Raw genomic sequence first — 26,044 nt, 5'->3', positions numbered from 1 at the left:
GATGGGTGAGGATAACGGTTAGGCAAGTTCTTATCCCTCAGTTACTAAGGTCACCCGTGTTCAAGCTGTTTGTCTTCTGTTTTGTATAGACTGATGAGGTTGTGCTTTGATATTGAATTCTTAAGTTTTGCATAGAGGTGTTTTATGTTGGTCGGGGCTTTTTGTCAAACAGGTGTAATGTAAAGCATTACATTATATCTGACGTTATTCAGATGCCTTTGGAGCTTACAAATATTAGCAATCTATAACATTTTCCTCTTGGGGGAACTGTTCCTCCTCTTTTCTAAACTGTTCTGAGACTTTGTAAAGGGAAAAGGTGTCTCAAAACATTTCCTAGCTGAATGGGAACTCATAAGAGTTTAGGCAAGAGTGAGGAAGGGAGAGGTTAAGCATGTCTGCAGTCCAAGGAATACAAATCCTGTTTATGCTTAGTTAGATAACTGTCTTTAAGGATAAAACTTACAAGAGGGTTAAAACTTTCACATTGGTAGCTGAGATTATGGAGAGTCTATGATGCCAAGTGCATTGCATAAATTTCTAAAATGGGTCTGCAACTGTGTTTAACAGCACTCGAATATTCCCAATATTTTCCAAACACTTGTCTGTGAAACATATATGGTATTACTTGTTCTTTTGCTTTCACAATACTTTGAGGGTGTACTACTTAAAAAATGCAGACAGTGTTGCCAGCTAGCTTCAAAGGGTGACTGGAAACTGAAAAAGTGATCCACAGTATCTTTCTAGCACACTCACAGCTTGCAACCCTGCCAAGTGCAAGCACATGTTTTCTATAATAACTTCTAAGATTGAGAAAATATTTTGCCTGTGGATGTAATACTTATTTCTCAAAGTGCTAGATATCTAAAGCTCAAAGTTTCTGTAAAGTGGGAAATAAAACTTGTCCAGGAAGTTGTGATGGAGAGACTAAGACTACATTTCGTGTGTCTACCCTGTGATTGATGTGGTTTTGGTCCCATTATAGCCAATGGAGATCTAGATATTACTGTGAGTGGAACACGGACATTGCTGATTTCAGCTAGTTGTTATCTGTTAGATTTAGATTTTGAGCATTGGAGCTCACCCAGTTTTTGAAAGTGTACGCCTACATACAGACACCTAAGTTTAGGAAGCAGAATCCTGCCCAAAGCTTCTACATGTTGAATGGGTCTGTGCAACCTTAGAATGTGCTTGTGGCTCCACATTTCTTTTAAAAATCATGTGAAGGTGCTTTCACAAATCTAGATTCACTTGCTAAATACCCAAAGTGGTAACAGTATAAATCTGTTCCATTGAAAGTGTGGGACAGAAAAGACTAGAGAGAAGGGGGGGGGCACACGATGGATGGACAGTCACATGTTTCTGGATCTCCCAAACAGGCCTGTACTGTCAGCGAAAAAGATGTCCTGTGCACCGGTTTTAAGTGTCTGGGACAGGAATTTCAGCACAAGCACTTTGTTGTTCTTAAATGTAGGATACTGTTACAAAATATGTGTTGGTGGTCTCACCTTCATGCTCTGAAGTCTGGGGTACATAAATTTATCAGCGAAACACAGTGATATTTTTATTTTTTTAAAGAGGGCATAAATATTTTTTCCTTCAGCTGCTCTCGCGAGCCAAATTGAACTCTTTCATCTGAAGTTTTGAAAAATAATTTTGCCTGAAGCAGAGATCTGATGTCGAAAACAGGAGTCTAAACAGTTAAGTGCAACAGTTAGAAAACCAAAAAACTTAAAGCCCTGGTTCTGAGTGGGAAGTGTGAAGCAATTTGTTGTAGTTTCATTGCATATTGTGCCAGTGGAAGAGCATTTTTTCTCTTCTATTGCACTGTCTCTGACCCCTTAGCCTTTCTCTTCAAGAGAAGCTCTTTCAGAGAACATTTTGGAAATTGAAATTCAAAACAAAATTTGATACAGAAAATCATGGGTTGAATAAACACATTAGGTTTTGTCACACACTGTACGTGGTCTGTTTTCTTGGAAGTCTCTTCATGTTGCACAGATGACAAATCACAGCTCTCTCCCTAAGAGAGCTGTCATACCTCTCCTCTTGTGAATGTGCTTAACTCCTGTGTTCTGCAGGTAGCCCCAGCCTCTCTTAGGTAGCCCAACTGAGTAATACATGTCTACTCAAATTCTAAGCAATGGGGCTTGTAGATTGTAGTTTTATTATCAGGTACAAAAAACCAGTTTATGTGCCCCAAAGCTTGTCTATTTTCTGAATTGTATCAATCTAAGAAAATGTTGTCTCCTCTAATAGTCTTCCTCTTTTGAATGTGCATGTACAAATAAATGAGAAATACTTAATTTTATATTTTAGAGGGTGACAGAGACCATTTGTCTTTCAGAAAAAGTTATTAAAATCCATGCAAGTTTGGCTCAAAAAATTATGTAAGATTTCTAGAGTTCAGAGTAGGATTACAATTGCTTAGCTGCTGGAAAACTTACTTGTTTAGTATGTTAGCTTTTCTCTCTTTGCTTTTGTGTGGCAAAGAAATGGTTGAGGAGCTTCACAAGACTTGTAAAATAGTTTAAAGTATTGTTTGTATTAAGAGTTAATAAACTGATTCTTCAGAGCTGCGTGGCATAAGCATTTGTTTTATTCACATTTGATTTTTGTGTTTCGTTCCTTTTCCTTCTTTCCAGTTTCTTGAAATGAGTAATAGTTGAAAAAGTTGAAAAACATTAGTGCCTGATACATCAGTACATTTTGTACTACCTATTGCTTTGTCAGTTTGAAGCTTCCTCTTTTTGCATGGATTTCTCATGCTATAACAGGAAAAAAAACCCTACAGAATATTCTTCCTTATTCCTCAGCTATTGCAAATAGCAATTGGCAAGGAGATCGAAAGACAGGTATGATGCCAGGAACTTGTAGTTTTGTTTCAAGAGAGGATGGTTTTAAACCTTTAAATGTCCCCAGTACTCAATTATTCACTTCATTTACATCTGGAACGCCCTTCAGCAATTAATGTTGGTCTTCCTGAATTTAGTGGTAACAGGGGCAAGTGACTATGGAAGAAACAGTTGTTTACTACAAGTGTACTTCTGCAACCGTGAGGGGGGGGGAAAACGTTGCAGTGAACTCCCCCACTATGGAGATAATCATTACTTTGTATTCTTGTTTCATGTATAGCAGGCTTAAATGTGTTTGTTACAAACAGCAGGATATTTGTAATCAGGATAAAACCAAATTCTGAAGTCTGACAGTTAATTTGTTTTAAATAGTGAATATATAGTTCCAGCAGAAAGATTTTTGCAATTCTCTTTATTGATGCACTATCTGTGTTTTGGTCTTTGAGGGTGTTTCAGTCACTTCAAAGTATTTAAAAAGCCATCCTCAAAACTTTTACTTAAAAGGAAAGGAGTCTACCTTAAATGTCTTCAGAATTTTCATCCAACTTAAAATCTAAATCAGTTTTTGCAAATAATTATGAGATATGCATATATCATGGTTTATAACTTAGTTATTAATGAAAACAAACGTTCTCTAGATATTTTTTTTACTGTGTTGTTACAGGGATCCAACCTGTATATTATTACTCTACACCCATTCTCCTATTTCACTTTTTCTTCATTCTCTTCTATTTAAAGTTTAAAAAATTAAAGTTTGAAATAGTATTGTGAAAACAATGACTGACTATGTCTGAAGCTGTAACAACTGGTAAAGTTTAACTGCAGGTTTTTTGTTTGATTTTGATTGTTAGAGAACAGGTATTTCCAGAAAAATAACTCTTTGTGCTGTCCTAAGTTACAACAAATATAAGAACATGCTTTATTCCTACATTTTTTCTATATTTAAAGGATTTAAACTGAAGGGAGGAATGGCAACTTTAATTCTCATCATGTCTTGTGTCAAGTGTTAATGTCCGTTTCTTCTTCCCCTTTCTTATCTGAATCTGTTTCATGTAGCCAAGTTGCACAGAACAATTAGTGCTTTTTCATTATTTTTTTAAATTCATTTCAGTGATGATGATATTGCTGTTATTACTTTAACCTGTTTTCTGTTTAATTTAAGGCAATGTATCCTGAATTCTTTTTGTGGAAGAATTGCAAAAGTAGTACAAAATGTCTTTCCCATTTCTCTTGGTCATGTCTGAAAAATACTAGCTTTGATTCTTCAAGTTATGTTATGTAAATGAAACATTCATTTTGAATAGCTGTTAGGATCATGGCCTTACTTTTAATGGGACACCAGCTTAACCAAGAGTGATGCTGCAGCCACTCCTCACCATTCCAAAATTATCACAACCCTGTTCAGACATCCAGTTTCTTGGTACCTTCTTATCATGCTTCAGTTCTTGCTAGGTTTACGTAGTAGTTTTCCTGTTTGGGAGAATTCCTAAAGATCCTTCTGTGTCCTAAATTCTCTGAACTAAACCATTTAAATATTTTTACACTTTGTGATCTTTAGAAGACTCATGCTGCAATTTTAGTAGATATTCTTCAAAGCATCTGAAATCCTACTTTACTTTAGGAGTTGAAAAACCTGAAAATCATGTTTTTCAAATTCCCTTTCAAGAACTAAATTGTAATAAGCCACTGACCTTATTCTTGTGTGCATAAACACTGTTGACATTGTTTCTTGGAGTCTACTTGTGTGAGGAACAATAAAAAGAAAATAAAAGCATCTATATTTTAAAATCCAGGTGTTGTGATTTTTTTTTTTGTTTTGTTGAGGGGCTTAGGAAGACAGGTAACCAGTCAGTTGATGAATGTAATGAGCTTGTGCTTGAAACGACCCTTCCCTGTTGAAAGCAGCGAGATCTAACTGTGGCTAAACTGTGTTAATCACTATACATATTTGACATGTCAGATTTTGACAAGACACTTCATTGTATTAAATCAATTGTGAATAAAGTATGAAAATGTATTGTTCTTTAAATAACACAAATGAGTATCCCAAGATTATCAAGAGATGTATACATTTATATAGTTCATAATAAATATAAATTCAGTTAAATTGCAGTATAAAAATGTGTATTTGTGTTTTTCCCAGGCTTTCCCCAAGATATGTGTTATATCTTTGAATCATTTTGTATTCTTATGTCAAATGGGTAAAGTATGAAATGGATAACAAATTGTTAGCAGTGCTTTGCCTGGTAGGAGATACTGTGGTTTGGGTTTTTAGGGGAAGAGAGCGTTTTGCTTCTAACAATGAAGAACACAAACTATGCTTTCTGGTTTCCATCTAAGCCTGATATTCTGTAGTAATATTGGCTTGACATGGTGCTGCATGTAGGAAAGCTAATTAAATCTCTTCTAGTATAATTTTATTCTGATTTGAAGACATCTTCTAATAACATGCTTAGTATTAGATCTTAAAAGGAAGATTTTCTTACCTTAATGAAAACAAATTACAAATAAAAAATAAAAGTATAATTAGGGAAACTGAAAACTTTTCTTTTGAAATGTATTTTCATTTTAAAATACTAAATATATAGTGGGCAGCCTCTTAGTAATATATTTGATAAATTTGGAAGAAATAGCTACACTATGAGAATGTTTTACATTTCTTTGGGGAAAAACAGAGACTGACTGCTGCATAGAACTTAGCCTTTATTTGTTCAAAGATTTGACAGAAATTCCACATACACTGGATGTTGTCTGGCATAGTGTACTGGAGTGGGAGCACCTGCTCAAGTTCTTAGGAGATGTAATGTCAGTGTAGTGATAAGGCTTTTAGTCTGAGTGGAAAACTGGAGGTTCATGTTGAACGGTCATTTGAATAATGAACGAAATACCCATCCGGTGGTGATGGGGAGCAAAAGTGCAAAGATCAGCATGGTGAAAAAGGTTGTGATGAAGAATTCCTAAGTTAGGGTTTCTAAGCGCTGATATTTTTTGTATAGTTTTGCAAACTGGTTAGGTACTGCTGTTAAGCAGTGAGCTATGTTACACTAACAGGCTAGCTTTTAATACAGTGCAACTATTGTCTGTTGGAGCCCATTTCTTTGACATTGCCTAAGACAAAATATACCAGATAGATGGAATTGCTACCAAAAAGGACATTCTGGTTCTTAGTGAGAATTCTATAAAACTTAGCTTAATTTGAAATAGTTGTGATAAGTTTTTTGATCTTGTACTTTCAGAGCGGCCCATACCCTTTGATCACATGATGTATGACCACCTACAGAAATGGGGTCCCCGCAGGGAAGAGGTGAAATTCTTCCTTCGTCATGAGGAGTCACCAGCTGAAAGTAATGAACAGAGTAAGTACACTTACCCTGTAGCCTTGTTACCTAAACATATTTAGAGTATTTTCTGAAGTGAGTTCGATCATCAGTTCTTTCAGTGCATTTCAGCCGATATGTGTAGTACAACTTCCTTATACCAAAGCGATTTTGAACCTTCCTCAGGGGCACATTTATTCATATTCTCAAATTTCCTTCTCTAAAACAATTTCTACCAGTCAGAGTAATATTTTTGTAGTAAGATCAGTTTCTGTTCTGCTTAATACTGATCCAAACATGTTGGTGGGTATTAGAGGCTTAATGCATTGTTTTTTCTTGTTGAGAGAAAGTCCGTACATTTTGAGTGGGTGGGAATATGCTTTTTGACTTCCTGTTCTTTCAGTTGCCCCATAGAAAAAAATCAGTAAACTTCTTTACCTCCTTTAGAAACTAAAATCTATTTTACCGACATCAATGGTAGAGGTTTCCGTGTCTTTACTTTCTCAGTACTTCACGTAGATATATTTGATGGTGGTGATAATTTGCACTTTGAAAAATTGCTGGTCTGCTTGGATCTACAACAAAAGTATTTATGTAAAACAGTTCTGTATGAAGTGGGGTTTTCTTAAGACTGGAATGAAAAACAAGGAGCACTTCAGTTTTCTGATCTAACTAGTATAGGCTATACTTAATTTATGAGAAGGTTTTTGAGGCTGTGTGTTATCCTTTACACAGTCTGACAGCTATGAAGTATATATGAAAGTTCTATCAGTGAGATGTGTAATTGCATGCTCAGGTTATCCTTACTCATTCAACTAATCTGACTACTTCCAACAACCGGATTTCAAGTCTTGGCTGAGTCCTTATTGCTTAGAGCTGGAGTTTCCTTTAGTATTTCTAAGTAACTCCTGGGTGCTTTGCATGCCAGAAGTATCAAATCCTATGTCATGTTATTTTTGTATTAATTAGGTACTTTGTAAAATACTTGGTCATCCTTTGGGCAATACAAACTTAAAGTATGCGAAGAAATTTAAGATACACCTGAAGCCACAGAGTTTCACATACATGCATCTGAACCATGTGTGCAAGGCTTTTTAATTAATCGTTGACCTATGGATCAATTCGTAAATTAAAGTTGTTTGTATGGTATTAGAAAAGGTTCCTCTACTGTATTAATTTATAATTAATTCAACTGAAGGTACTGCTTGTTGTAGACATAGAAGTATGAAACGTTAGTAGTCACACTCGCTACATTCCCTTTCATGACATCTTTGTCATGACAGCTGCATGGCTGTACTTTGAACAGATGATGTCTGTGAAGTAAATGCTTTATTTCTGCTGACTCCACTGCCTACAAAGAATAACCTAGTAAGAAGGGGTTGGGACTAGCAGAATAAAGATTTATAGGCAAAAACTTTATACAAAAAATTCTGGAAAGGACAGATTCAAGAGTGAAAACAATTTGTGTTGAAAACTGAACTTTACACTTGCTTTACTTTTAGGTGGACGTCAAGCCCAAAATCAAAGAAATGGCATAAATATACCTGTGGAGAAACGTACAGAGAATGGGGTATGTAATAAATCCTAAAGGTTTTGGATCAATTCCACTCAAATATTTGATGTTTTTGAAATTCTTTTTGTTCAAGCTCTGGTATGGTGGGAACTGGTGGAAAATGTATAGACCTTGTTCTGTTTAGATTGTTTTATTATAAAGTGAATGGGAGAATGTGGCTTTTTCATTAATGAAACTAAATTTTCTGTCTAGAAATACACTTACGTGATGTGGGAAGCTGCTGGAGTCTTATTAATTGCTGCATTTTTTAATCTGTCTTCCTCTGTCTTACTCATCCTGTGTGGAGCAAAAAACAGCTACATTATTGTTTCATACTAGTATTGCCTCCAGACATCTTTCCTTGTTTGATTTATCTCACTGGTATTGATTCACAACATAGCCTCATGTGTTAAAATATGAGAATATATCCATGGATTGGGATGTTTTCAGATGGTAGAAGGGGTTGCATACCCCCTCAGAGCCACCTATTTATACTGGTTTTTACACACTTAGTTAATTTCTATGCCTTTTTTTTTTTTTCTTTGACTAAAATATTACTAGGTTTCTAATTTAAAATGCATATTACATAGCATAGGCAACCTGTTTGGTGGCATTCAGTGAGTCCTGGCTTGAACATTCTCTCTTTTACAAGTAAAATGTAGTGCATTACTTTAAAAATTACCATGGCTTAAAAACCTTCTACTGAGCTGGAACTCACTTTACTTTCTTCTCTGTCTTCTCATCCTCAATACTAATGAAGAGTCTACAGAGCATATGCTGTTCTCCTTTGCTCAGGGTCATTCTGCTGCCTTGACTGGGGCACTGTAGCTATAGCTGACTATTTTTAAACATTTTTAAATTTCAGGAAAAAGATCTGAGCTCACCAACTCATAGTTGTATTGTCTCTGTGAAGCACTGTCAATTTCCAAATGTGCATAGGGCTCTTTCTCAGGGTAAAGTAGTGCTTAAGAAAAGGTTCAAAAGCAAACAAATCAGGTTTTTCAAGCTGAGATGTCTTGAAGAAAAATGGAACTAAAATGTTAAAAATAATTGTGGAGATTAAACAGCGCTGTGCTTGTATATTGCCTGATAATTGGCATCTAAAATTCACACATACAGAGCAACGAAGTCGTTCAATCAGTTTGCAGCTCTTAGCAGCTTGTTTTGTGTATGGCATGTGGGCCTAGTGGAAGGAATTTTTTTGCCCTATTCAAAACAGTTAATCATGTATTGCTTTCTAAGTTCCTTTTCTGTAGAGAACACTAACATATCCTCTGCTGCAGGATCCATTTATCCTGCTTCCATTGTCATACTGACAATGTAGTGAGATCATAGTGCTATAATGTGCTAGGGGAACGTAACTCTTTCATGACTGCTCCTGATCTATTCTTCCATGTAGGTCGTAGCACGTATACTTCATTTGAGAAACTAATATCTTTGGAAATTAGGACTGGCATGTGCAGTATGCCTTACAATCTCACTTAGCAGCACTGAAGTTTATGATAGTGTGGCATTGTACTTTAAATTTGCTGTTAATTTTTACAGGTGAACTCAGACCTGATAACTTGAATAACACTGCTACCTTTGTGCCGTTCAGTATATATGAAAAAAAAAAAATTTAGCCACAAAATTAAAATTTGTTAGGGAACTGATCACTTTTAAATGGACGTTCAATAATTTCCTAAACCTGGTAAAATACAAGAAAGACTAAAACCTGAAGGGGTTATATTAATGTAAATTGTGGTGGGGTTTATGCGAAAAATGGTACAAATTAGGTTTTGAATGTGTATAAAACTAAGATTTTTTTTAATTGTGCCAAGTTTCAAATCAATGGGGGAGGGGGAAAAAGAGGTGGCTTCAGGATCAAGGATTTAATCAGCTTACACTTACGTAATGCATTAGGCTTATTCATTGTTACTGGCATGCTGAATGTTAGACTAGCCCTAAAGTCAATACAAACCAATGGAACACTGAAGACTGCTCAAATCTTACCAAATACTCTGCATTCAGGTATATCTTTATTATGTGTATTGCTTTAATGATGAAATAATTGCTTTTTACTTAATACCGGGATAGAGTTGAAAGTGTGATGTGCATATAAAATTTTGAGTGTTTGCTTTAATGTTTGAATCAATAGTCTTGGAAAAAATCATGGGCAATCTGTCTGGAATTCAATTTGGTTAATTCTATTAATTGGCATTTTGTCATATGCAGTAGGATTTTTTGCTCTTTGAAACTATATGTGCTTGATTAGCAATTATTAAATAATTGTTAGCTTGAAATCACAGTATATAAATGCTTAAACTTCATTGGATTATTTTCCAAATAAAGATTTAATGTTAAAAATAGAATAGGCTGGGTGTCTTCAAACAGTGAAACATGCATTGTTGTAAAAAGAATACTTACCTGCAAGTGCTCATCTGAGAACTTTGCATTCTGCATAACAAAGTCTAAAGGAAAAAACTATGTGAGGTTTTGTAAATTGACAACTTGTCTCACTGCTGAGGTAACCTTTTGGGGTTTGCTGTTGTTTACAACTTTCCTTCTTAGAAGTGGAATTATGCTGTAATCAGGGCCTCATCTGTTTCCGCCGGTACCCAAAGGTATAGATATGTGGAGATAAGACTTACATAACTGAAGATTTCCTTTTGCCAAGGAGATTGGACAGCGTGTCAAGAGGGATTCTCTTCTCTGATAATAGCTGCCTTTTCCTCCTCCTCCTTTCTTTTGCATGTGTTACTGAGCCAGCTGGACTTGAACACAAGTTGTAACAAGAGAAATTCTAATTAAATATCGGGGAAAATGTTTTCTCGGTGAGAGTAATAGACATCGGAACAGACTGTCCGGAGCGTGTACAATGTCTGTCTAGCTGAATCAAGTCCTGAGCAGTCTAAACTGCTCTGAGCAAGGGTTATTGAACCGGCTGACTTCCAGAAGCTCCTTTGTACCTAATAATCGAAGAATAATTTCTTCGATTCTGTGATCGGTGGCCGTGAAACAGTGGTCATAGGATGCTGGGTCTTGTTTGCTCCCGTATGTCCTAGCATGATCCAACCGTCATTCCATAGCGGCTGCAGTGGTCTGGGAACAGTGAGTTAGAGCAACTATAGTTGTAACCACTGGGGGTCAGTGGTAGCCAGGACAGGGAGGGACTGGGGAGCCACCCGTCGTGGTGCAGCAACCAGTCAACAGGAAAAGTGGATCCGAGGTGTGCTTAAAGGAAGTCCCAGAAAGAGGACTGACCGAATGATGACAGTTGTCCGTATGAGAAGGTAATCGGATAACCGAGAAGTTTCTTGGAGATGAGAAAACAAGAAAGCAGATGCAGTTCTGGAGGGAAAAAGGATGGGGTGCTGGAACATGATGGAATTAAAGTGTGTTGGGCTGAGTAGAAGTAATTAGTGTAATGAAAAGTCTGTATACAAAGATGATAGTCGTTTGCTGTAGTTGCCTTGTTTGAATTATTTTTCTAATTGGGAATTTACTTGGAGAGAATAAAATGAGGTTGTGGTCGCCTATACCATTTTCTCTTCTTGTTATTTCTAGTAGTAAAATCAGAGAGACTGATATCAATAAGCTTTTTTCTTGATGGGTAGTGACTGAAGCTGTTGTCAAGAAATACAAAGTGGAACCTGATTTTTATCTCTCGCTGTGAAATCTGTGTTAGCTTTATTAAAAGAAACTTATCCAGAGGAAGAAAACTTCCCCGTCATCCCAAACTGGAGAATCACACTGCTGTAAATCTTATTAGTCTTGAAGCTGTGACCAGTACATAAAATTGCGAATTAAAATTTTATGCCAATTAGATAACAGAACTGAAGTTCACTATTTCAGTTTAAGTGGCTCAAATCAGGCTTTTAGCAAGATTTTTATACTGGTAGTCTAACTGTTTTAGCATCAAGAGACTCTTTCATGCTGGGGGAATTGCTCAGGGAAATTCCATTAACAAGTAGGTTAAAATGTCTAGAAATAGATGGAAAGCAGTTTTTAATAGTACTAATTTAACTTACAAGAGCCTATGGTTGCTGACAGAGAGCAGAAGCCACGTGATGCAGTCAGTCTCTCTATCCTATTCCATCGTGACAGTAGTACAGCTACAGTGCTTTCAAGTTCCTGTGGTATGGCTTATCAAATTCTAGACTTAAGAGTTTAGATAGATTTACATGTGATGCCAAAATCCTTGAGTGGAATTGTATGTTCATTAGTTCTAATGATTTGATCCATACAAGTGTGACCAGATAAAAAAGCATTAAACATCTATTATACATTTTGTCATTTATTACACTTATGACAGTTAAATATTTTAAAATGTGTTCTAAAAAGCATCTGATAAAGAAGTTTCAGAGATGGCTGATTGAGGGTTTTTACAAGTATACTTGCACAGGTAAAAATACTTCATGGTTTCCTTAGCCTGTCAGGCAAACATATGACAATCTAATTGTAAGGAAAAAAGCAAACCATTTTTTTTAAAAGAAGTTTTAACCTCAAGAGATGAGAAATACATTATATGGGCTTGGTTGAAGTTTCTCATTTGAAATGTTGAAGGATAAAGAGCTTAGTCTGGAATAGTTGTTCTTCAAACCTCAGCTGCAAATTCAATTTAATATAAGCTTGTAAGCATTAAGTACTTTCTGTTTGTAACATTTAACAATGTACTTGGAAGAGGCTGCCATTCACATAAGACAGGTCTTAATCAAACTTGTTTAAAATGAACAAATAACTATGTCAGTCTTGGAAATCTAGGTTCTTTCAGGGGGCTCATAGCAAAGTCTGAGCAAATTCCATTAAAAGATGATAAAAAGAAATTTAGGCGCAAGGAATTCAAACAGTTTGCAGAGAATTCCCCCCCCCAAGAAATTTTCTTGTAGGCTTCCTGGTATATTTTGACCATGTAAAAAAACTGGTAATTAAATCAGATCCAAGTTTTCCTCATTTTCTGCTGCAACTTTCTCTGTTGCTTTTGTTAAGAAGACAAAAATGATTGTATCTACTACTTTTACAGTCAAAGGAGTTCCCTCATCTAAGACATACATTCCTAAAATTATTTTTCACTAACAGAGAGGGGAGCCTTGCTGCCCCTAGAGCAGCCTTCTGCACTGTCAGATATCTAGTTCAAGCCCTGGGTCAGCTTAATAAGAGTTTGGATTCCCCTCAGACTGATACAGTTCTTTAAGTCTGTCTGAAGCGTTTTCCAGACAGCTGGCAGTATCCTGCTCTTCAAAAAATAGAAAAGCTAATCCAACTAAAGGACTTAAGGGAAAAAAAATTAAATTTGGAAGTAAAAAAAAAAAATAAAATTACAGTCTAAAGCTAATTTTCATGCATACAAATACCTTTTGAATTCTTGCTGGACTAGAAATCCCAGTCTCTTCACTCAGTAAAGGACAGCTATGTATGGTAACGTCTCTACAAGACTAACTATATGATCTCATAGAAAGAACTTCTATGAAACTGTAGCGAATTCAGATAGTCCTGACCTTGTACCTTACTCTGAGGCCTCTTCTAAACTTTTTAGGCAGAATCGCATCCGTTTTGGACTTGGAATGTCATCAACAGTGTTTTGACATGTCCTGTGCAATCTCAAATAGATTTCAATCCATATGGACAAACACTAGATGCTTACATTTGATGAAAATAATTTTATAAGTTTCATCAGGCTTATTCTGTGGTAATTTTCCTGTTACAATTTTAGTTATGATAGCATTAGTTTATAACTAATGTTAGCTCTTAATATCTGAATTAATTTGTGAGAAATTTAAAGATTGACTAATTGGCAACAGGAAATACCCTTGGAACACTGCAGGAGAACTGTTTTCCTCCGTATCTTCGCTATGTCTTTACGTAATTTTTAATCTGTCACTCTAGATACCAAATACCTATCTAGATAGCAATGGGTATGAGACACACAGTAAACAGACACTTGTACACACTCGTAACACACAGACTTTGTAGCTCTGCTGCCCTTCTGGGCATCAAAAGTAGCTCTGCTCAAGAAGTTACAGGGAACGAAGATGCAGTTTTCTAGTCTGTAACAGCCAACAAGTGACTTCCCATTTTGCAGAGACGGAAAGCCTTAAACTGCACCATTTACTCAAGCTACACCTTTAATTCCCACTTTTACAGATCTTACTGCTTTTCCTGAGGCACGGCTTTGCAATTTTACACCAATACTTAGTTGCAGATCTCCATGGAAGGGGGACGATGAGAAGTCCTGTCTGTTTGTTTAACCTCTATGGTATTTATTTTCATATATTTGTACTGTGAACATGGAGCAATGCAATTTACTCTTTTTTTTCCTAGATTTCTAACTAAATGGAACCTGGAGAATTGCCTCCAGTTGTCGCTGCACATAGAGATCCTGAGTTGCTTGGCCCTTATATAAAGGTAGAATAGTTTAGAATAAATGAGTGCTTCAGCTGCCACATAACATAATACACATTAGCTCATAAAGTAAACGTTACTTAAAGAGTTCACTTGTTATTTTTCATGGAGCATTGCTGTGCTTTCACAGTCTTTACACTGGCACTGTAAACTTCAGTGCCTTTTGTCACAGTTGTATCCTTTCGCAGTCACATATCAGTTTTAATTAAGCCAAATATTTTAATATTAAGGTATTGTAAGGAAGATGGGACTTGCCTTTTCCTTTATTTCTGTAGTTCCTTACAGGACATAGATGATTACATTGACTGTGTCAGTACAGAGCTCCAAGAGCTTAATTGTGAAAGCTTGAAAGTTTAGACAGTCCCTCTGCCTCTCCGAGCAGCTTTCATTTCTGAGCAGGAGACTCTTCTGGTACCTATAAGGCCAACTGTTCCTTTTCAGGCCACCTTTAGAATTCTGTCTTTTATGTAGCCATGTCATCTGCAAATTAGTGTTTTCTCTCATCTTTTCCACAGTCTCTGTGTTTTTTCTTGTGCAGTGCTACTGTGGCCTCCTTTCTCTGACACACCTTTCCACGTTCACAGACTTGTTCATTTAGTTTCCTGTCCATTTTGCCTTCGGACACCTAGCATAACTATTTCCCAGCCACATGTTTTTCCCAGGCGAGTGAACCTTTCCATTTCTCTATTGTCTCTGCAGCTGCCTCCAGATCCAATTGTTGTTAGGTTTGTTCCCCCTGCAGTCTTCCTCGGATCAAAGCGAAGGAAATGAAAGTCCCTCCAGCTAATTTAGGAGCAAGGGAGTTGAACTTGTTTTTCTTCTCTTATTCCTACTGGATGATCATACTCTACAGCTCATACCTTTTCTCGCTTGCTAAAAATAAGCCTGTTCTTTATGCAGCTGGAATATTCACTGTATTGTGCTTGGACATACAGTTCTTCAGTGTCCTTATGGAGACCCATTTGGCTGGATCTCTTGTCTAAGTGCACTGAATCATGCTTGAATGACTTTCTTGAAAGAACGAAGAGAGGGTGAACTTGCATGTCATTCTTGAGTTTGACAAGGTAAACTATAGCTTTTTATGTTTGTAAGCTTCCACAATATAATAATTTTTAGATACAAAAGAAATTGTTAATGGGGTTTAGTATTTTATTTAATATTTAAAAATCCTTAGGTCTAGGTTTTGGCTTGCTGCAGTCTTCTCTGACTTGCAGCTTCTTGATTTATGCTATTATATGCTTCAGCTTTTATTGCTGGGTCATGTATTCATCTTCCGGCATGCAAGATTTAAGAAAGACCTGAAATATGTAGGGAAAAGCATACAGCAAACACTGGAAAGGTTATTTGCATGAGATTGGGGTATCTATTCTGACTGTACTGTTTGCCTTTTATCTTAGGCAGTCTCTGTTAAACTATTTGTTAAATTTCAGGTGGTATGGTTTTTTGTCACTTTAAACAGTAACATTAAATACAAATAATGATGATTTTCCTCTGGTTTTGGGGTATTCAGTTTTTGCAGTGAGTTGGTAAGACTACAAAATACAAATGGAACAAGTAATTCATGTGTTTTTAAAGCTAAATTGTCTGTATTCTTATATTTCCAGTTTAGCCTGATAACTGCAAAAGAACTCTGTTGCTCAACATTTTCTATTGAATATGAAAAGTGCAATGAATCAAGCTGATTGTAGTTGACAGCTGGCTTGATCTTGCCATAATTAGGTCTTTTACTTCTGGCAAAATCCACTAGCCTTTTCCGTTAGCTGATTGTTGATGAATGGAGAGAGACAGCTTTTCATATTGATAAAGAATTTGGGGAAACCTTAATTTCATGTGGAATAAGACTGAAAAATACCCTACCTCCTGTTGACTGCATTAAGCCAAAAAGGCCATGCAGGAACTCATGAGATGCGTACAATAGTTGATATGACTTGTTCACAGCAGTTAAATAATTAGTGTACACAGAAAATAACAGAAACATGGAGCTGAAGCATGTTAACGCAACACAAATGTTTACAGCTGATGGGCACTGCCGTCAAATAAAGATGTGCTCTTTTAAAAATTACATGGGAAAATAGTGAACAGGTAATTCATTAGTTTTCAAAATGTTATGTTTACACTTTAGTGGACATGTTATTTAAATACTCTGTAGCTTTTGCACTTTAAATGATTGTGGGTTTCATTGTCATGTGCCTGGAATGCAGACTAGTTTGGGGTTTGTAATGCCTTATCTTTGAATTGAAATTCATAGTTTAATCAGATTTTGTGAGATGCATTTGCTGTCATTTTAAGACCTTTACCAAAAGCTCATTACTTTGTAATGTCATGGTCAATTTTTGCTTTTAACCACTTAGGTTTTATGGGAAGCGCAAGTTGAACACTGTGTTTCACAATGTATCTTTCAGTTACAGGATGCTTATTTTCAGTACTTGTGTGGTTTGGAAATGTTTTATTGTACTGTTCTCATATAAACAATATTATATTACCACAGAAAAACTTAATATTGAAACAATTAAGGGAAGAATGAACACACATTTGATGCTAAAGATGTCACTCAGACTAATAAGTGCATCTTAACCATACTTGGCTATCCTATCAGATTAAGATGTTGTTCTTCTCACAGACCCAGTAAACTATACTTCCAAGACTATTTTTAAAGGCACTTGGATAGTGTTTTCAACATATATTCTAACAGGCCTGTTATGTAAAATCACTCTTGTGTGAAAGGATTGGTATTGTAAACAGATATAAAGTTTTGTGCACAACTGATCTGTTATTTCTATAAGAATGCATAATTTCTTTTAAGATAATTTACTTTTATATGTGTATGAGGTTGATCCTTCAAGTCAGCTACTGGCTATTTTAGCTGATACTAAAGTTAATATAAACATGCTTAAGATTTCTGTGGCTCTTTAAAAGTGTCTGCAAGGCCAAGGAGGAAAGTAGTATTTTAAATAATTGAGTTCCAGTTACAACTTTCCTATATTGTAGATGTGATTATAAGGAGTTTATTTCATATGTAGCAGATGTTCAATATATGCTTAAATCCATGTTTAATTTTGAAAATCTATTTTGACCTTGTTTTGATTTGTGTTAAGTTCTTCCTTTTCTTAGCAATTCTGTGCAAAAGAGAGGACAGCCTCAGTTGTGAGACTTCTAAGAAAATAATATGGGAAAACAGGAAATCTGGAGTCTGTGGCTTACGCTGAGTAGACTTCAAACATTTTATTAAATAGAGTGACTTACTAGCATCAGCAAGTTGGAGGAATTGCTAACAAGGTAGTATAGTTTGAGAGATGTTAAGATTTTATCAAACATAGCTAGTGTGAGATTTTTCAGCAAATTGGGATGCGGCTTAAGTGTGTTTATCCTAAGAAACTGTTACTGTATGTATTTGCACAAATAAAACAACACTTTTATTATATAAACTTCTGAGTAAAGTTACCAGATTTGTAACGTTAATTTCTAGAGTATTTGATTATCAGGAGATAGCACGTGCTAGACATGTTTTTCTTTAATTCCCAATATTCTGGTTGCCTTTTCTGGGTATAATTAGCTTGTTCTTTTCCATTAAGCTAAAAAAGGCACGTGCTGTTATCATTGGATTCTTTAAAATGGATTTCTGCTATCGGCATATTTCTGACCCAATTAAAAAAATGCAAGGCAGAGCTGTGGATAAAGCCATTAAACTGGAAATAATGTCATCCATGTTGAGATCAGCAAAAATTCTATTTTAGCTTAAATAAAACCAGATATTTTCTTTTGTGTTTTTACAGTGTTATATATGTGTTTTCACACGAGATTTTCTAATTGTCTTCGTTGTACATGGCACTAAGATCAGGTTTCATGGAAAATGTGATCAAAATCTATTAGAATTCTTCAATTTGGTGATATATAAGGTTAGTGTGTTTCAGAAATGTAAGGAGGTCAGAATCAATCATCTTCAGCATATGCTCCATCCTGCGTTCTCCTCTCATACTCCTCAGATAGCACAAGGAGGCATATTTTGTATAAGACCTATTTGATACAGAACTGGTATAATAAACTCCCATATCTTCCATCTGTTTTCCCCATCACTACTGTTGTGCTGAGGACATGTACCTAAAGTGTGTCCTGCCTTTTCTTCAGCAACCTTTAAAGCTTTGTTGCCAACTAAGCTAATTAAAGCATCCCTGAAACTACGTTCCTTTGAATGAGCCTTAAGGAAGAGAAGTACATGTGACTGATGGGCTTCTGCTGCTTGTGTCCAAGTTAGCATGGGAGAACTAGGAAATCTTTTGCTAGATTCAGCAGGCAAAGCAAGCTGTTCCTTACTTTCTTGCTTTGGCAATTTGGTAGTTTGCAGCCAGAGCTGTAGGTCTTTCTTTGCTGTAAATGTGGCACAGAGGAGGAAAATGCCCCGGTCTGGGGAGGCAGAGCTCTGATCCCAGTCTGGAAATCACTGGCTAGGGAGCACTCCAACCTACCCCTGTTCATTTTACGGTTGTGAGTCTGCTTCATTCTGGGAATATGCTCATTTATGTAATACACTTCATTTCTTTTGTCCACATGCTTATATACATAGTCCCAGACCTGTCAGCTCTGTGTTTGTCGTGTGCTATATAGATTTCTGGGGTTTGACAGCTCTACAAAGGTAAATTCCTAGTCTGGAGGTAAGTTTTGTATTCCCTCATTTGCCCTAGGAAGGAACCAGCAACTTAAAACTGCTCTAGATCATGGACAATGGAGTCTTGCAGTGCAGTAAAAACAGAGTATTTACTTTGAATTTCTATGTTGGCATTTCAAGCCTGTTTTGGAACAATTTGCAGTACCTTTCTGGCCTTTGCTGTCCTCTCCTATTAGGCTGGTGAAGATGATGTTTTCTTTTTACCATGGCAAAACTGCTTGGCTCGTTAATGAATCCCACATGGGGGAGTAAATTCTTTAAATCATGAGCCTGAAGGAGTTGCTTCTTGGATTTCTCTCTGTTGCAGTTTCTGCCTCTAATTCAGTACTGGTCTTGTCCTTGGTCTGTGTTTGGGCTTTTTGGGTGCATGGGATTTTGGTTTTGTGGAGTCAGTAGGTGTGTCTGCCTCACCAGCCTTTGGTTTGCTGGTGTTGTCCCAACCTGGATTAAATGTGAAAGAAAACATGGGGTTTTTTTCTGGCTGAGGATGTGGTTACCTTTACCATCGCAAATGTTTTGGGGAGTATGTGTATGGGAGGACTTCAGAGGATTGCTTTTTTTGGGTTTTAGCCAAAAAGGCCATTTAGCCCAAAACGTTCCTTATCTGTACTACAATTTTGGAGTGACAACCTATGTAAAGAATAAATAAGCATAGCTGGGTTGCAGGTGGGATATATGCCACATTGTCTTTAGTAGCTGTTCTGTATTGCCTTGTCAATAAATTAATAGGCAGTTGAAAGTATTGGGATACAGGCAGAAAAAACTTTATGGGTAGCGTTTTTGATGGCCAAGGTCAAAACCAGCTATTCTGGGCTCCAAGGCAAAAGCTAAGACGCAGACTTTCTCACCTCTCTGCACACTGTTAATTACATTTTATCTAGATTATGTTGGTAAATTGGTGGTTTAACCTCAGAATCATCTGACTGTAAGGGAAGGGTGGGCCAAAGTACCAAAAGAGAAGCCGTAAATGAGGGAGTAAGGATAGAGATGATGGTGAATGGTAGGAAAAAGACTAGAAAACCTGTGAGAATACACATAGGAGAAGGTGGAGATTGGCCCATTTCAGGAGGCTTGAGGTACTTGAACCTACGCTTTCTAGTGCAGGGTGTTGGGAAGGGAACTGAAGAAGAATTGCATGGGAGATGGGTGTGAACACCTATCTTAAAAAGAAGGAAGAATTAGATAAGGGAAGTTAATGACATGGTGGCTTTTGCAAACCTAGAAAAAGATATGAAGAGACAGTGTGCAGGAAATGACTGGTAAATTCTTGTACGCTTTGGTTTTCTTTTTCAATTAATTGGTTACATTATGCTTTACACTAGCGATTTTGAGTGGCTAGGTGCTGCTGAACCTAAATGTGAAATTGCCAGTCATTATGGTGGCCTGTATAGCTTTTGAATATTTGTTGTTTTCCTTTAAAGCTCTTATTTCTGAAATCATAAGTGTCTCAGGTGTGGATTTGGTGTACGTTTCATCATTATTTTCAAAGTAAATTTCTGTTCTTACTAGTGAAAACTTAGAAAATGATCAAAAATAAGTATCTTCATGACTTAGACATGGAGGCAAAGAAATACATACAATCAAATCACATCCTAATTCTCATATTTTAAAAAATATTCTATTCAAAAACATTGGTCTCATGGTTTTTTATTTTAATATTGACATAATTAGATTCCTCTTAAAAGATAGTTCTGATGGGAGTAAAAGCAAAAACCCACTGGAATTTGCCCTTACTGCTTACATGTATTGGCTACAGTACACTCTGCTTGTCAAATGTTCTTGAGTTCAGGTGCCATTTTTCATTTAGTATTGTGGGTTGCCAATGAATAAGATGTTTCATAATAGCTCAGCAGCATGTAGGCTGAGGAGTTTGTGATGATAGACAGAACAGCATAGTGTGACAGTAGAAAGAAATGAAGAAGGAATGAGAAAATGAATTTTCAAAGTGACAAGACTAATGTGGAGAGCTAAATATTAAAGGAGGTTCCTTTTCTTAATTAAATGCCTACAGTATGACTTGTTTTGAGGTTGCTTGTAAACTGGTTCCCAAACTATTTAATTACTACTGTACTATTCATCTCACCTGTCTTAAAAATATTAATCATCAAATGGTAAAATATTAGCTTGTAGTAGGAGGGTAATGTCAGAAGCTGAAACTCCAGTTCATTACAAATTCTGTCTCTCATCATGACCTTTTAAAGTGCATGCTAAACAAAATATTTTTTTTTTTTAGATTTTTGCCAATATTAAGACAACAGGGAATACAGGTGTATTCTTGTGTTTCCAAGACATACATAATACTTTCTTAGTGCCTAATGATGCAGTGTTTGCTCTATAGCATTTCATTTAATTCATCTCTACGTGTAAATGCTTCTGTGAATCAATGGAAAGAAATTTACAATTCAGCAAAACTGTCTGCTTTGATGTATCACCATGTAGCAAATGAATCTGTGGAATTTGCAGGAGTAGATACTTGTAGTGGCTTTTTAGTACCTCCTTCAGAAGGCAGTTCTGTAGGATGTAGGTTTCTCTTGCTGCAGGAGAGAGGAGGAGGTCTGGACCTTAAATGTGATAGGCTTGTGTTTGTTTTGAGAGGTGAGTGACTTCATGGATGAAATTGTTAATAACTAGTATGAACAGCACAAACTTAAGAATCCAGGAAACCAACAACCTCATTAAAGAACTGAGAAAATGCAGTGCTCTCTTTGCCTTGCATAACCTGAGGTTCTGAAGAAGGACCAAGACTGACTTTTTTTTCAGTGGTGGTGTTTGCATGCAAATGGTTAAAAGCAGACTCAACTAATATGAAACGCTCTGCACAAATTGATTCAACTAGATCTCGGCAAGAGCAAGATTCAGTGTTTTTCATGCTGTTTGGAAAACAATGCTGTCCTGTTTTGGAGACCTGAAAATAATTGATTTGATGTCAAAAAGGAATTCTGCTTGGTCTGTTCACTTGGTTTGCCATGTGGATGAAAAAGAACAAACTGCGAGTGAAGTTACAGGTTTAAAACTTTGTTTCCTCAGCTGTCTCTTTTCTTTCCTAAGTACAGTGTGGTTATTTTAAGTGGAAGGGATGCTTACTTGTATTCAGTGAGGTAAACATGAAAAGATTTCTTATAGGGTGTTTGTATTTAAATGCTTAATTAGCACTGTTTCCTGTGTTCTTGTGCTATGCCATGTATACAGGTTTTAAGACATTACACTTTCGAAATGGGACGTTTTACAGTAGTTAATAGCTTGTTCAAGGAGAAGCTAATATTTGCATTCATCTTATAATTAATCTTCTGTATTTTACATAATACAAATGCCATAATTTTCAGGCGTTATAAGATATACTTTCAAATATGGTTATTTAAAGCAGTAAAAATTCTGAGCTTTTGGAACAAAATGATTTTTTTTGTTTCTGGTGCTTTTACAAACCAATTTCTTATTGTCATTGTGCATTCCAGGTTACATTTTTTATTTAGAAAATCCATAATTTTCACTTGGTGAAATGGCCTTTTTACTTTGAAACATGCACAACCCCTATACAGATACTGCTTTTTGAGTCTGGATATATTTTAACAAGACTTCTTAGCAGAATGAAAGATCTCTGTGTTTTGGACAGTGTTATACTGGAAATTACTACTGGAAAGAGAATGAGCTATCAATGTTGTTAACCGGATGATCAAAGCAGAAAGGAGGGGGCAGCATTGGGAAGACTTTCGTAGCCTGATGCAAGATGGATGTTTTTGAAACAGAGCATTTGTGTAGTGAGAAAATACTATCAATTGACACATGCACACCGCCCCCCCCCTTTTTTTTTTTTTTACTTCTAAAATCGGTGATTCAGATGGAAGCCTTCAAACCACTCTGAGCCCCTTTCAAGAATTACTTAGAGTCCAGCAGAAGTGGATGTAAAGGTTTAGGTTGTTCTGGCAGGAAGGTTGTGCCAGAGGAAATCAGCAGAACCTGAACATGTTCTGGGCACAGCATCTATTTTTCTATGTTATTATTTTTTTGTCTCAAGAGAGGACGTTTTGGTTTGTGGATGGCACTTGGAAAAGCTTTCTTACTTTCTTACCCAATTAGTGCCTTTCAGTGTGTAATTAATAATGTCTCTTTGATGGCCATGAGTGTGCACAAGTTATTTGGCCTTAAAGAATATTGGGAAGGACTTTTGTCAGTCATAAGTCATGTTAATAAAAACAGTTACTACTAAGTTAAATTTTTTTTTAAAAAAATTTAATTACTGTGTTCACTAATAAAGTGTTGAAATAGAAAATCAGCATTTTGTGTGGATTTTACCTTCTGTTCTGGTTCCACTATTCTGTATAGCTGTAACTGTAAATAAATACATGGATGATCTTTTAATGACTTCTCTACTATAGTTTTCATTATTGTTGACTAGTAAGAGGCGTTTCAGATGTAGTATCCATTAAAAATTATAATTTCACTCCATAATTTATCCAGTAGGAAATGCTCAAAGAGGGACAATAACTTTGTCTAAAAATTGTAGTCTGACATGTTTGTCATGCATCTAAGATGCAGCAGCTTTAAGAGTTAGTGTTCCAAATCTGGCTTATTTTAGTGACTGACCTTGGGGTGCATGTCTTACCTAAATAATTGTATGCAGAAACATAAAATATTAATTTGAGTTCAGATAGTTTAAAAAAGGGGGAAAAAAGAAGAGAGAGTAATCTGTTATTTTAAAACAAATAGTGTTTTTCTTTCTTCTCTGAAGCTTAAAGAAACAGATTTATGTTATGCATTTGTTGGAGAACTGGTAAATTACTTAAGTAGGAATGTGATGTAGGAATATGAAACAAGCTATTCAAAGTGGCTGAGATACTTTGGTATCAACAAGTTGTTAGAGGAGAAATTTATTTTTCTTGAAGTACGAGTATTGCAGAGGACGCGTTGGACAAGGATCACTGCAGGACTGCATTAGATGTCGGTAGGGTGGGCCCAGAAAAGCAGAGCAGCTAAACCAGCTTTTCTCTGGAATCTGCTGCGTGATTGATTGGGGTGGGGAGGTGTTCCAGTGTTTTCTTCACACACACCCACCCCTTTATTTTTGTATGTCTATAAAACATTTAGACTCCATTCCATTTTGTAAACATTCAGTTGAAAGAGTTTTAGTTATCAATCTATCTACAACATTTATTCTCTTTGCTTTTTCAGCAGTATTGACTATATTGGGCATAGGAATTAATGTAATTTTAATTTGTTTTACTAATAGTGTAGTTGTAGTTTGGTGAAAACACTGCATTGTTCATTGAATTATTACAATGCAGTAGTCCAGCTTTTACACTGATCCAATAAATTGACTGAGTTACACGTAAATACCTAGAAGCAGATGTTGGGCTATTCTGAACTTTACAGCTTTTCAGCATAATTTTTCAAAGGCTGGTATTTTCTTTCTGTGCAAATTAAAAAATTGTGGTTAAACTGCAACTCTAAAGTTGTGGGTTTGGGTTTTCCGCATAGCAAAGCATGTATTTGGCAAGTGTCAGCTTCTGGAATTTGTCTTGTTACACTGCACTCTCTCTCTTGTGATTGCATGGTAAAAAATGTGGTTGAATTGAAGTAATGTGATGTATAAATTTAAATTATAATTGTTGATAGGACTATGAATATACTGAAACAGTGCATTAATTTGTAAAATCACTTAATATTTGGCCTCACACGTTGTCATAGCATTATCTTAATTTAAAATAATTTTCAGTAATTGCCTCTCTACCCCAATTTTTTAAAACAGTTGTTAGTTTTGAAATGCAAAAGGGCTAATAAAGCCCCACCAATGTCTCCTCTTTGACGGTTTGCTCAATAATAGCCACTTCCTTATACAAAGGGCATTAACTTTACTTTGCTTCACTTTGTACAGACTTGTTTTTCACAGATTCTTACCTTAAATGCTCCAAGCAGCCAGGAAATTTCATCATCTTGGGATGTGAGCTTAGTGACAGCCTTTAGCTAAGGGTTCTCCTGTGGTCTTGTCTTGCGCTAGGTAAACAATGCTAACCACCAGTTAAAGCTGCCAAGGCAGTTACACTGAAAATGTTAGGAGAGAAGCTTCAGGTTTCTCTGCTGTTTAAAATAGCTGTTTGTATGTGTGTTATCACATGTGCCATACCAGTACTGTGTATGTACAGTGCAGTGTTAAATGTAGTATAGAGGCTTTTTTCTGTTGTGTTGTCTTTTAGTGTCTTCTCTTTCATCTGCTTCTCCACTTTTTGCTTTTTCTGCCCCTGGTATGTGCATGGTCTGTGTCTTTTCTTTCTGCTCAGAGGTTCCTTGCTTTTTCAGAGGTGTCCATCATTATTCTTCCTCTGAGGCCTGGGGAGGAGGCTTTAGCCTTCCTCTGAGCAGTGGGGATTTAGCTTCTATACTCACAACACCTAATACAGATCAACACACTAATGTAGCATTTTGTGTTATGCAGGTTGGAAATCCACGGGTTGAGCTCACTCTTTCTGAACTTCAAGATATGGCTGCCCGACAGCAGCAGCAGATTGAAAATCAACAGCAAATGTTGGTTGCTAAGGTAATAATTATATACAGATCATAATAAATACAAATTCTCTTCAAACACACACAAGCATAAATTCCATGGATACAGAAAAACACACTAATTTGTTCTAGATAAGCTCAAGAAAGAGCTTGAGAAATCCATTGCTTTACCAGTTTCATCTTGGCCTAGGCGATATAAAACGTTTCAATGTAAATGATACTCTTAACAACCTATGTCAAGCGAAGTCATCTGTCTTTATAAAAACATGGCTACATTTTATTTGTCTCTTTTGTGAGGCCCACTTTATGATCTGTGATAGACCAGGCGTGACTCTGTGCTCATCTTCGGTATAGTAATAGTGGTGTGAAATGATAATATGCCCACTTCATATATATTCGTGTATTGCATTTCCAAAGTCTCCGAAATGCAAGAATCTTAAGTATGTTTTCAGTGTGGGGAGTGGGTTTAATGTTTTTTGACGTTGTTGTAGGTGTTACGATATACATTATGCATTGAATGCTTGGAGTAGCTAGGAATCAACTTACCAGTTCTGTTGTTCTTTCTTGATGGAAATAATGTAGAAAAACAAACATTTTCCTTGTGTGCCCAGCAGAGGGACTGTTATTTAGAAATGCAACATTACCTTACAGTAGGTCAACTTGTTTAAAATGGTCTGTTGGACGTATTTTTTTGTCTTTTTTGGGAAGCTGGGTAACAGCATCGGAAGTTCATTTTGCAACATCAGGAAAAGTGTTAATAGTGTCAGAAAACAAATGCCAGAGG

General features: G+C 36.3%; 1 protein-coding gene across 6 annotated transcripts in view; it reads left to right on the top strand.

Moving 5' to 3' along the window:
* The window catches only part of PPP1R13B (protein phosphatase 1 regulatory subunit 13B), a 68,942-nt gene that overhangs the window by 24,721 nt on the left and 18,177 nt on the right, over positions 1–26,044 (top strand). For 5 of the 6 annotated variants that reach the window (XM_056346683.1, XM_056346682.1, XM_056346681.1 and 2 more), the window contains exons 3-5: positions 6,089–6,208; positions 7,672–7,739; positions 25,193–25,294. In XM_056346683.1, the coding sequence (XP_056202658.1) occupies positions 6,089–6,208; positions 7,672–7,739; positions 25,193–25,294 (290 nt within the window). Of the gene's footprint in view, positions 1–6,088; positions 6,209–7,671; positions 7,740–7,808; positions 9,732–25,192; positions 25,295–26,044 lie in introns of those variants that run through there. The other variant, XM_056346687.1, reaches the window with a different exon arrangement.

The sequence above is a fragment of the Falco biarmicus genome, chromosome 7 (genome assembly GCF_023638135.1).
Source record: "Falco biarmicus isolate bFalBia1 chromosome 7, bFalBia1.pri, whole genome shotgun sequence".
NCBI lineage: Eukaryota > Metazoa > Chordata > Aves > Falconiformes > Falconidae > Falco > Falco biarmicus.
This window is presented reverse-complemented; position numbering and strand designations above follow the sequence as displayed.